The sequence below is a fragment of the Geotrypetes seraphini genome, chromosome 10 (genome assembly GCF_902459505.1).
Source record: "Geotrypetes seraphini chromosome 10, aGeoSer1.1, whole genome shotgun sequence".
NCBI classification, from domain to species: Eukaryota; Metazoa; Chordata; class Amphibia; order Gymnophiona; family Dermophiidae; genus Geotrypetes; species Geotrypetes seraphini.
The window spans coordinates 125,908,890-125,922,278 of NC_047093.1; the positions used below are offsets into that span (position 1 = coordinate 125,908,890).

General features: G+C 41.4%; 1 protein-coding gene across 1 annotated transcript in view; it reads left to right on the forward strand.

Annotated features, from left to right (window-relative positions):
• PDC (phosducin) overlaps window positions 1-11,015 on the forward strand; it is a 53,463-nt gene extending 42,448 nt beyond the window's left edge. The window contains exons 3-4 of the mRNA XM_033962301.1: window positions 8,755-8,915; window positions 10,512-11,015. Of these exons, the coding sequence (XP_033818192.1) occupies window positions 8,755-8,915; window positions 10,512-11,015 (665 nt within the window). The remainder of the gene's footprint in view (window positions 1-8,754; window positions 8,916-10,511) is intronic.
• The last annotated feature ends 2,374 nt before the right edge of the window (window positions 11,016-13,389 follow it).

Below are 13,389 nucleotides of genomic sequence, written 5' to 3' on the forward strand. Positions count from 1 at the left end.
GGCTTACCTGCATCCCTTAGCTAAATTTCACAGGAGATTTTTCGCATATTCCACATCCAGGAACTTCACACATTCCTAGCTACAATAATGGGTGAATTTAAAAAAAGACTTGTTTTGCATGGTCTTTATTTATTTTTTATTTTATTTAAAAAAAAATTAAAATCCTCTTACAACCGACGCGGCTAACAAGCAAACATACACAATTTTAAATAAAGGAATATAATAAACGTACCAAAACATTACTGGGCCGTTGAGATCTGGTGGGCCAGTGGCCCTCACAACATAGAAACATGATGACAGATAAAGGCCAAATGGCCCATCCACAGTAACCATTATCTCTTTCTCTCTCCGAGAGATCCCACGTGCCTATCCCAGGCCCTTTTGAATTCAGACACAGTCTCTGTCTCCACCACCTCTTCTGGGAGACCGTTCCATGCATCTATCACCCTTTCTGTAAAAAAGTATTTTCTTAGATTACTCCGGAGCCTATCACCTCTTAACTTCATCCTATGCCCTCTCATTCCAGAGCTTCCTTTCAAATGAAAGAGACTCGACTCAGGCGCATTTACATTACATAGGTATTTAAACATCTCTATCGTATCTCCCCTCTCCAGCCTTTCCTCCAAAGTATACAGATAGAGATCTTTAAGTCTGTCCCCATATATCTTATGACGAAGACCATGCACCATTTTAGTAGCCTTCCTCTGGACTGACTCCATCCTTTTTATATCTTTTTGAAGGTGCGGCCCCCAGAATTGTACACACTATTCTAAATGAGGTCTCACCAAAGTCTTATACAGGGGCATCAATACCTCCTTTTTCCTACTGGCCATACCTCTCCCTATGCAACCTAGCATCCTTCTAGCTTTCACAGTCACCTTTTCAACCTCTTTGGCCACCTTAAGATCATCACAAACATAAGATCATCACATACATTCACACACAAGTTCCACTATTCTGTTGTGCACATAAGCTCTTCATTCCCTAATCTGTACCGTTCCTTTGGGTTTATGCATGACTTTGCATTTCTTAGCATTAAATTTTAGCTGCCAAATTTCAGACCATTCTTCAAGCTTTGCCAGGTCTTTCTTCATGTTATTCACACCATCCGGTGTGTCTACTCTATTACAGATTTTCGTATAATCCGCAAAGAGGCAAATCTTACCCAACAACCCTTCAGCAATATTGTTAATAAAAATGTTAAAAAGAACAGAACCTTGAGACACACCACTGGTAACATCCCCTTCCTCAGAGCGATCTCCATTGATCACTACCCTCTGTCGCCTTCCACTCAACCAGTTCCTGACCCATCCCGTCACTTTGGGACCCATCCCAAGGGCACTCAAGTTTATTTATTAGACGTCTGTGTGGAACACTGTCAAAGGCTTTGCTAAAATCTAAATAACCCACATCTAGCACACATCCTTATCCAATTCTCTGGTCACCAGTCAAAGAAATTGATGAGATTTGTCTGACAAGACCTACCTCTAGTGAATCCATCCCTCTTCAGTTCTAATGTGAGGCATATAGATAGTCATATCACCTAAAATGAGGTGCTGGGATGCTGCACTCTAAATGCAAATTCTGTATCAGCAATTAGGCATTTAATTCCCATTACAGAATACTAATGTAAGTGAGCACTTACATGCCAACATATAGACATAGATGCCTACTGTATCAATGGCTGGTATACATGTTCATGCCTAAATGCTACAGTTGCACATGTAACTGTCAATAAATTTAAGGCATGCCCCTGACCTGCCCATGCCCCTCCCAAGTCCACACCTCCCTTGATGTTATGCACCGAAGAATTTGTATGCTAAGGTTACAGAATACCAACTAAGTGCAGTTATACATGCAACTCCAAATTACTGCCAATTAACTCCAGTTATCATTGATTATTGTTAGAGTCAATTATGTTACACATGTAACTATGCAAACAATATTGCAAGCTAAGTGTAAAATTTTGCATGCAAGATTATAGAATAAGGGAGCTATTAGGCTTCTAGTAGTACAATGAGACTGCCACTAGGGGTCAGAGTGTGACAGTTCCAGCAGTAAGAGGGAGGGAGCACTGATGCTGTCCCCATTCTCCCTCACTTTTCTGTTGTTTTAAGAGACAGACCTTCAGTGGGGTAGTGCTCAAATGAGGAATTTACTTTCAAATATGTATGTCCATCCAGACTGGGGGTGTTGTGGCTAGGGTTACCAGATATCCAGCATAAAATCTGTTTTACTGCTTGGGATCTACATAGGTACTTGGGACCTGGGTCGGCCACTGTTGGAAACAAGATACTGGGTTTGATGGACCTTTGGTCTGTCCCACTATGACAATTTTCATGTTACTATGTTCTGGCCTACTTGATTGATCAACCTTCAAATTGGCTGATGATTGTTTAAATTCATAATGCACAATAAAAAGTTTTGTTATTAAAACAAATGTGTGAAACACATTGAAAATAAATTCTGAAAATTGAGAAAAGGGCAAACCAAACCAAAAATTAACTGATAATGTGTTCTCTTTTTACCCTTATTTGGCAGACTGACCCCCTAGCAGAAGAACTGTAAGGCACTACTAGGGGTTATAGGCACATATTGAACCCTTGCAACAAAGGGACAGGAGTAGAGGTGTGCATTGGGGCATAACCTGGTACCCATCCCCAGTTAATTCTACTCTATCCCTACCCTATCCCAATCATATTTCTACTGCCTCTCAACTATCCCCAGTCAATTCTTCATCCCCTTACCATCTCCCCCCCCCCTTAGTTTTCTTTCCCATTCCCGTAACCAACCTGTATTTAAAAGATCTTCTAAATTCAAACAAAATATAAAACGTGCCCTATATCTCTTTGTTAAATGTGCAAGAAAAACATATTATTTATTAACCCGGACTGCAAGAAAACAAATGAAACAATTTCCAACTGTGTAAATATAATGAACCATCTACAGAGTCGGAGCTCAGTTCCATTCTACGTTCCTCAATTCCTCATCCTGCAACTACGAAAGAACGTTCTGATGACGAACCTGTGACAGGAGTTCCAAGTAGGGTCAAGCAACACATGTCAGTTTCAGCCAGTTTCCAACTGTGTAAATATAATGAACCATCTACAGAGTCGGAGCTCAGTTCCATTCTACGTTCCTCAATTCCTCATCCTGCAACTACGAAAGAACGTTCTGATGACGAACCTGTGACAGGAGTTCCAAGTAGGGTCAAGCAACACATGTCAGTTTCAGCCAGTTTCCAACTGTGTAAATATAATGAACCATCTACAGAGTCGGAGCTCAGTTCCATTCTACGTTCCTCAATTCCTCATCCTGCAACTACGAAAGAACGTTCTGATGACGAACCTGTGACAGGAGTTCCAAGTAGGGTCAAGCAACACATGTCAGTTTCAGCCAGTTTCCAACTGTGTAAATATAATGAACCATCTACAGAGTCGGAGCTCAGTTCCATTCTACGTTCCTCAATTACTCATCCTGCAACTACGAAAGAACGTTCTGATGACGAACCTGTGACAGGAGTTCCAAGTAGGGTCAAGCAACACATGTCAGTTTCAGCCAGGAGGTAGTAAGAGATGAGCAGAATTCTTTGGCCAAGCTCAATATGTATGTATTCACTTGCTTGATCACAGAAGCTGTTTCTTGGCTCTTGAAAAAGTCGCCAACAAAAATCTGCCTCCGATTCTTCTTGTTTTGTACATTTTGTTGGCAGTTTGGCATCTGACAGCATCTCATCTACAACTTGTTTTGCTGTCAGTATTCACAGTCTGTTTATGGCACTGTTAAGCCCTTCAACTGTCATCAGATCTAAATGATCCTTCAGCTTTGGATCCAGCCATGTTGCTGCCAATAATTGCTCTGTAACTGTAAAATAGCGATCCAGATAATCTGCAAGATGATTCTTTAAGGATGCTATCACTTGGCTGGCTGAGCTTGCAGTTGTTAGGCCCATTTCTTTTCATTCTAATTCATTTTTAATTACAATTAAACATATTCCAACAAGATGACTCTTGCACAAGAAATACAGAAGGAAAATCTAAAGTAAAAGAAGAAGTCTCCTAATAACTCAATATTAATTATTATCTTCCTTAGAACACAATAATAGTTGGGAGATAGGTCCTAGAAAAGGGAAGAGAAGCAATTTAGAATCAAAATATTAATAGGAAAAGGCCTAAGGGCTTAGGGTCCTAATTTTCCATAACAGCAAGTTCTAAATTCAACTGAACATTTCAAGTCACCAATTTCTTCAGATTCAGGAATGTTCCTCAGTTGCTCTGGTGAATAAAAACCATATTTTACTCCTAGGTATTTAATGACACACTTACAAGGATAAGCCAGGAGAAATGAGGCTCCTAAAGTCAGTGCCTCAGATCTCATTGCCAGAAATAATTTTCTTCGTTCTTGTGTTTGCCGGGTGAAATCCAGAAACATCCGCACTTTTTTTTTTTACCAAAGAACAATGCTTGTGAATTACGGAAATACCATCGAAAAATAGCATTGACATCTTGCTCAAATGCAAGTGATACTAGTAAAGTGGTTCTTTCGGATGTTTTGGATAAATTTATTTCAAGCAAATCCATAGCATTTTAATTTTCCCGAGCGTTTATATCAATTTGTTCCAACTCTGGATTTACTCCTAAATCTTTCTTAGAAGGCAAATAATAAATTTTGGTGACAGGGCTTCAGAAGGAAATTTCAAAATTTCAATCAGGTATTTTTAAAATAAATCCAAAGGAGTCATTACTATAGATTTAGGAAAATTCAGCAGACGCATATTCAGTCTATCTGTTATCCTTTATGGTGTTAGAAACCAAGTCTTGAAGGCTTTTCACATTGTCCTTGACTAACTTTAGGTCAGTGGCAAAATCTTCTTTTATTCCTGCCACTTTTTTGTCTAAAGCTGCAACAGTACTCAGAAGTTGAGAAGTATCCTGGGAAGACTTGAGGACTATTGTGTTCAGGTTCTGGAGAGCCATCCATATGCTCTCCAATGTCACCACCAGAGGGTTTTCTGGCTGGAAGCAGGTTGTAGCTACAGCTCTCAGCTTTCTCTGCTCTTTCACATTCCTTCCCCTGTGAGAATATCTTCACGGGACTTCACCTGCACTTCCGCAAACAGAGCAGGATTCGGTGGTGGAACAACTCCGGGAGGTGAAAAAGGTGTTTTCAGGTCTAGCTCTTCGGTGTCTCCTCTCACCGACAGAGCAGCAGACTCCTCTCTGGCCACTCCAAAGGATCCCGAGGCCACTGCAAACTCCAGAATAGAGCGTTGAACAGGCTAAGATGTTCTAGCCGCTGATGGAAGAGCTTGAACATTTCCTTTATGCTTGGAGTGTGGCATATCGAGTATAGAGGTAGTTTCCGTTCCGCCATCTTGGACCACCCTCCTGTTAGGCCCATTTCAACTGATATTTTGTTGAGATCACCAGATATAGTGAAGGCTTAGTATCTGTTGATAGTTATATTCTAGCCTTTCAAACGGTTCCAATACCACAGCAACTTCTGATAGAAAGGAGTCATCAATTGCGTGCAATTTGATCAGGAACTACCTGTTTATACCTGGTTCAGCAGCAATTGCACTCAGCTCCTCCATATTCTCTACCAAAGATTTTGATGTCAGCAAAATGCTGTTCCACTGAGTTCTCAAAATAATTGGCACCAATATTCAATACCATATTCAGTATTGGTCGCTGTACCTTAAGAAGGATATGGCGTTACTCGAGAGGGTTCAGAAAAGGGAGACGCAATTGATAAAAGGTATGGAAAACCTTACATATGCTGAAAAATTAGAGAAACTGGGGCTCTTTTCCCTGGAAAAGTGGAGACTTGGAGGCGACATGATAGAGACTTACAAGATCATGAAGGGCATAGAGAAAGTGGAGAGGGACAGATTTTTTGAACTTTCGAAAACTACAAGAATGAGAGGACATTCAGAAAAATTAAGTGAGGACAGATTCAAAACCAATGCTAGGAAGTTCTTCTTCATCCAGAGGGTGGTGGACACCTGGAATGCGCTTCCAGAGGGTGTGATAGGACAGAGTACGGTATTGGGGTTTAAGAAGGGGTTGGATGATTTCCTGAAGAAAAAGGGGATAGAAGGGGATAGAGGATTATTATACAGGTCCTCGACCTGATGGGCTGCCACGTGAGCGGATTGCTGGGCATGATGGACCTCTGGTCTGACCCAGCAGAGGCACTTCTTATGTTGTTAATACCACAATAGCACTATAATTACAATCAATAGTTCTTGAAAAATTGGATTGCTGCAGTTGAGCTATTGCATTGTTGTAATGCAGAGGTTTCAAAGTCGGTCCTTGAGGGCCGGAATCCAGTCGGGTTTTCAGGATTTCCCCAATGAATATGTATTGAAAGCAGTGCATACAAATAGATCTCATGCATATTCATTGGGGAAATCCTGAAAACCCGACTGGATTGCGGCCCTCGAGGAGGGACTTTGACACCCCTGTTGTAATGGCTGGAATCCATGAGAGAGTAAGAGACTGAGACCCAGATTCTCAAAAGTTCAACGCCATCGCTAAACTGTTTTCTGACAGTTTAGCCTGCATGCATTTTAGTGGCGAATTATCAAAACGGCTTATCTCTGTTTTTAGCGAGGTTTCTAGCAGTCTCCGACACCGACATGCAAATGGGCTCTTCAACATTAAAATGAGCACTCTGGTGGATTCTTTAAAATTGCCGAGCCATTCTCCAAGAGCGGTGTTGGCTTTTGTCGAAAAAAATCAGCAACTGGTCCAGGGCTGCCGGTACAGTGACGACACTATTAAAACCCCAGCACAGCAGTGTTGGAGACTGCTAGAAAAGCTGTTTTGAGAAGCAGCCTCCCATCCAGCAGCAGGAGAGATGCCCATTCTCTCCTCTCCCACTGCCAAACAACACCCCCTGCAGTGGGAGAGATGCCCATTCTCTCCCGCTGCCAAGTGATACCCCTCCAGCAGTGGGAAAAATGCCCATTCTCTCCCATTGCATCACAACACCCTCCCCCCACCGCCTCCAATCCCTCTTCCCATACCTTTAATTAGATGGCTGACCAGAGGGATGCCTACTCTCTCTGGCCAGATGGCTCGCCTCTTCCAAAATGGGTCTTCCCCTCCCTGGTGCATCGGGGAGGTTCCTGGGACTCTGATTGGCCCATGTTATTGAAAGCCTCTCCCACAGGAGGGGCCTTATACAACCTGGGTCAATTAGAGCCTTAGGCCCCTCCCCAGTTACAATAATACTTTATTTTAAAGCAGCAACAACAAAATTACCACCTTTTGTCATCTCTGGTTTCTACTTTCCTCATCTTCTCTTCACTCTCCATTCAGCATCTGCCCTCTTTCTCTGTCCCTACTCCCTCTCCCATGCTCTGGCATCTTTCCCTTTCTCTTTTCCTTTCCTTCTCTCCATCCCACCCCAACTCACCTCATGGTCTGGCATCTGCTTCCCTTCCCCCATGCCCTGGGATTTCTCTCCTCTCTTCTCCTTCCAGCTCTTTTCCTCTCCTCTCCCTCCATTGTCAGACATCTCCTTTCCTTCCTTTCCCTCCTTTCCTTCCTTCCCAATGCCTGGCATCTGTCTCCTTCCCTTCCCTCCTTCCATGCCCTGGCATCTCTCTCCTTTCCTCCCCTTCCATCTATCCCTCTCCCTCCATGCTTTGGTATCTCCTCTCTTCCCTTTCCCTTCCTCCCTCCTTTCTCCATGGTCTAGCATATGTCTCCTTCCCTTCCCTCCCCCCCCCCCCATGCTTTGGCATCTCTTCCTCCCTATCCATGGCTTGGCATCTCTTTTCCTTCCATCTCTTTCCTCCCTCCTTTCCTTTCCCATGATCTGGCATCTCTCTTTCATCTCTTCTCCCTTCCTTGGTCTTCTTCCTCCCTTTCCCCCTCTCTTCCCAATTGGATGCAACATTTTTCTCCTCCTCCCCCCCAATTAGGAGCAGCATTTCTCTCCCCCTCCCTTTCTCCCTCCCTCTGTCACCCTCCAGTTGGCAACACAACATTCACAATTTGCTGATCTTGCTGATGTCAGGCCTTCCTTTCTACCAGGTCCCTCCTACTTCCTGTTTCTATGAAGGCAGAACCCAGCAGAGAGGAAAGCTCAATGCCAAGAGCAGCAAATTGTGAATTCTGCTGCTGCCAGGAAGAAGTTCTTGACGCTGGCACCGGCCCTCAGAGTTGTCGGAGCACCCCCTTATGGGCTGCACCCGGAGCGACTGCCCCTCCTCCCCCTTCATGGTATGCCACTGAAAATGCCCATTTAGTTTTATGGAATAATATTTGAACAGGTCATACATGTGCATATATATTTAGGCACAAGCACACCAGGTTCTATGGTCTGATTCTCAAATCAATTTAAGTGGGTTGGAGAGGTTATAGACCACTTAAATTGCTTGTCACCACCCAATATTCAGTGGCACTAAACCTGGCAGTACAATATACTGAACATAACCTCTGACCAACCAAAACAAATAGGCCAGTTAGGGGCAGGCCAAGGGGATGGTTTGGGGAGGAGTCAGGTCTTAGATGGGTGACGGTGATATTCAGCTGAGCCAACAGGTAAATTTAGGACAGCTGAATGGAAAATGGTTATCATTTCTTTTTGGTATATAAGGTTAGCTATTTACTAAACAAAGACTAAAAAACAAAAACGTAGCAATGAATTGACGGAGAAGATCAGTTTCAACCAAGACATCAAATTGTTAAAGACATTTGAGCAGGATCGACAAATGAGAATTACTCTTGTCTCCTATCCCAGGACCAAAAGGAGTGATCAATGACTGGAGAAAATTTAAATTAGAAAGTGAAGACCAGGAAACAGTACCTCCAAACAAGAAAGAGCTTCTTAGACAAATGTCATCTCCATATAAACCTTCAGGCGCAGATCATAAGAACACTAGAGAGAAATTGAGCCGCAAGGTAAGGATAAGATCAAATCGGAATCAAAGTGATGAAAACAAAGATTTGATTTATGCCACTTTTTCAGAGGATCCAAACCATTTCTTGATTTTATTTGGATTTAGAACACCCCTTTTAAGTAGCAGTTCAAGGTGAGTTCCATTAGGTAATCTCCCTGTCCCTGGAGAGCTCATGTCTCCTTGTATCCATATTTGTGGAGGATCTAAAAATATAGAATATTCAATGGGACTTGAAAAGATTAACTGAATAAACATTAATTTAAATGCTAAGCTATCTCAGCACTTTTGCACACATCCTGTTTACCTTATGTTTAATCTGATTCATTGTATGCTCTTTGATTTGAACTAGCGGTTCCTAAATCTGGTCCTGGAGGCATCTCAACTAGTCAGGTTTTCAGGATATCTACATTAAACATTCATGAGAGAGATTTGCATGCAATGGAGACTAGGAGAGTTTTGAGACGATCTGAAATAAAGTCCTATAGTCCAGCAATTATAAATCAGTGATCACATTTGCATCTTGCTTCCTAATGAATCGAATAATAAGCTGACATATCTAGAGCTGTTACGTTTGACACAAATGACAAAGTTAGGAGGTCCACACTTGAGGTCAGATTGCTAGTAAACCTTCTAAAAAGCAGCTATCCATTTATGTAGTCCCTTCCACCTAGCAAAAAAATAAACCCTGCTTAGTTCCATTGTTAGCATCTTTTAAGTGATAGCCATTCAGTAACATAAGATCTCTGCTTTCAAGCTGTAAATCATCTCTCAGCTTATCTTCAAAGCCTTGGATTGATTTCAGAATAGAGGTCTGCACGGGAATGGGGATCGCGGGAATCCCGCGGGTCCCGTGGGAATCCCCCCCCCTAACCCACAGGACTCCCACGGGGACCCCCCTCTGGCCCACGGGACTCCCACAGGGACCCCCCTCTAGCCAACGGGACTCCCACGGGGATGAAGGCTTTGGAAGCAGGGTTCGTCCATATAATATAATGGACACGTCAGCCTTAGTAAAAGAGGGGGTTTATAAGTTAATTACCTAAACAGAAAACAAAAAAAGGGTTCCACCAAAGAGATTCCACAAGGAAAACAGCAGCGCAAACACAAAAGAAACTGTGGAATTGATGATCCTGTCAGAAGGAATTGCTGCTTTTTATGGGGACGGGCGGGGATGGAGGTAATTCCTTGCGGGGATGGGTGGGGACGGAGAGGATCCTGGCGGGGAGGGGCGGGGATGGGTGGGATTTCTGTCCCTGCGCAACTCTCTATTTCAGAAGTCTTAGTATGACACTGACATGTGAGGTTTTATTGCTAGGAATGGATTTTGTGCAAAATTACAACTCATGATTTTACAAAGACCCAATCTTTCAGTACATAAAATATAATAAAGGAAAAGGATCATAAAAATTTTAAAAATTATAAAATTACTATAAAAAAAGGCCCACCTCGTCTGCCTAGTTCATTCTCTCTGGCTTTACCTTCACACATAACTATATTTCATAGTAGAACACCATCATACAGAGCCAACACTATAGCATCACACTTTTAAACATAAATTGTTTCTGATATTTGCCAACTTTGCATGGATTTTTCACAGATGAGTACACAAGAATACGAGTTGACTCATGACAAAGAGGATGAACACTGCCTACAAAAATACCGCAAGCAATGTATGCAAGACATGCACCAGAGGTTGAGCTTTGAGCCCAAATATGGAGACCTGTGTGAGCTTAAGAGTGGTGAAGAGTTTTTAGAAGTCATTGCCAAAGAACAGAAGAGCACCTCCATCATTGTTCATATCTATGAGGATGGCATAAAAGGATGCGACACGCTGAATAACTGCCTGGCCTGCCTTGCGCTAGAATATCCTTCAGTGAAATTCTGTAAAATAAAGGCATCTGAAACGGGGGCGAACGATCACTTTTCAAAAGATGTACTCCCGACTGTATTAGTTTATAAAAATGGGGAGCTGATAAGTAACTTTATTAGTGTTACGGAAAAGTTTAATGAGGAATTTTGTGCTGTGGATGTGGAATCCCACTTAAATGCATATGGTCTACTACCTGAGAAAGAAAGGTTAGCATACAGGCAGGGCAAATAGAGGGTTGGAAGATATCGAAGAGCTTATACAGCATTTTAATGGATCTCTGATAAGTCCAAATTATTTTCATATAATTTCATGTACTGAAAACCATTTACTTATATGAAAAAAGAGAGCCAATGTTTTTTTTATGGCATAGAATTTTGGCTTCAAAAAATCAAATACATCTTATTCATTAATATACAGTACACTGTTAAATGTATAGACTTGAAAGTCATTAAATCATCTTCACAAATTAATGAAATTTTACAGATTGCCAGGTAATCACGTCTTTTGTAATTAATTATTATGGCAAACATTTTTAGGGTCTTAGACATTTCCTATCAGATAAGATCAAATACCTAACTATTTTTGTTAGCATTAATTTAACCTTATTTTTGATTGTAGGTATAATTAAAATGCTAATACCATGGAGAAGGCACATTTGAATCTCTGAAATAACCACTGTACCTTGGATAACTTTTCTGTTACCTGAAAAGTGTTCATGTGGTCTCACAGTTTCTTTGAGAAAAGATGATATCCTGTATTTAATTCCAGAAATGTAAACTAACTAAAGAGATGAGGGGTCAGGGAAGTAACTTTTCCCAATTTTCTGCTGTATATCACTGAGCTCTGGAACAATCTTACCTCCCCTCTTCGGAACTTGAGCTCTCTCCAAGTTTTCCGCAAACATCTGAAAACCTGGCTTTTCTCAAAAAATGTAAGTCTCCCTCCAACTTAGGAATCAAGGAAACTCTTATATCTTGGCATCCCAAGTCCTCTAAATGTTCTTCACACTTCTACCTCTAACCCTCTGTTGTAGTTCCTTCCTATTTCTCCTACTGTAAACCGCGTCGAGCTCTACGAACGTGGAGATGATGCGGTATACAAACCTAAGGATTAGATTAGATTAGATTAAGGGAAGGATGGCTGTGGTTATCCCTTTATAAAGGTATTCATTCTCTCTATTGGGTGCGCAGAGAGGAAGAAATGGTTGTTGCTTGCTTGTTATGGCTGATGTTTGTTGAGGAAACCCTGCCTTATACTACCCACTGCCTCAAAATGACCTAAATGAATGAGAAAATAGTATGTAATACAAATTGTAGACTATTTCATTTATTTTCCTGATATAGTTTTAAGTGTCAAACACTTAAACTTCAACTACGACCAGTAAAAATGTGTATTTTCAATTCTTGTTAATTCAAAATCTTTGATCTTTGTCACAGGCCCGTTCTTTGAAATATTAATCTAGATTGTACCAAAAATAATTAATTATGCAGCAATTTCATTTTTTTGGATTTTGAGGGCATTTTTGAGACCGTATAAAATGAAGTGCAAATAAAGGCTGAAAAGGAAAATGAAATGTTTGTGTGCAAATCTGCCTAAGACACTTCAAAGTGTGGACCAGTCCTGCATTAGAAATGCTTCTGTTAAATGATTTACTGTAAGTCAACAGGAAAGCAATCAGGATAGGGTGTATTCTTTTCTAAAAGATCATGACTGTTGGCCTCTAAGTAATTGACTGAAGTTGAAAGAATGTGAAATATTCAGGTTAACAAATTTAATGAAAGAGAAGTCAAAATGTTGACATGTCCCTACCTGCTTTCTATATGAGCCTGTGGAAATAAGTCAAAAAGATTCTAAAATTTTTTTATAAGAAACCTGGCAGAGGGTTAGAAAGGGCTATATAAGAGCTGAGCCCTGCCCAAAGCAGAAAATATTTCTTTGCATGTGTCATTACACTCTGGAATTTGTTGCCAGAGAATGTGGTGCAATCTGTTAGCTTAGCGGGGTTTTAAAAAGGTTTAGATAATTTCCTAAAAGAGAAGTCCATAGGTCATTGTTGAGATTGCTTGGGGGGAAATCCACTGCTTATTCCTAGGAAATGCAGCATAAAATCTATTTTACTACTTGGGACCTGGGTTGGCCACTGATGGAAACAGGATAGTAGGCTTGATGGACCTTCAGACTGTCAGCAATTCTTATGTTCTTATGTATTTTATGTTTGTTTCTAGTACTAACATATGGGTGCCAATCTGTATGACAATTTTGCATACAAAATATACTATTTGAAAGTATTCCTCCTCACTCTTCTCATTGCTGTTGATTATGAGCAAAGGTTCAACGAAAGATATTATACAATTTGAGTCTCATAAACGAAACAGAAATATGTCTAAAAACCCACCCAGGAAGGAGAGCCGTGAACATTGCTAAATCAGTGCCAAGGCTGGAAGATTTTTCAGCATGACGGCGACATCGGAACGGCATGGGAGGGAAGACATGCTGGGCCGTGAAAAGGGGATGTTCTGGGAGCCCAGCTGTGAGCCACACAAAATGGTCAGGCAGGCCGGATTTGGCCCGTGGGCCTTGTGTTTGACACTCAAAAGATTTGTTC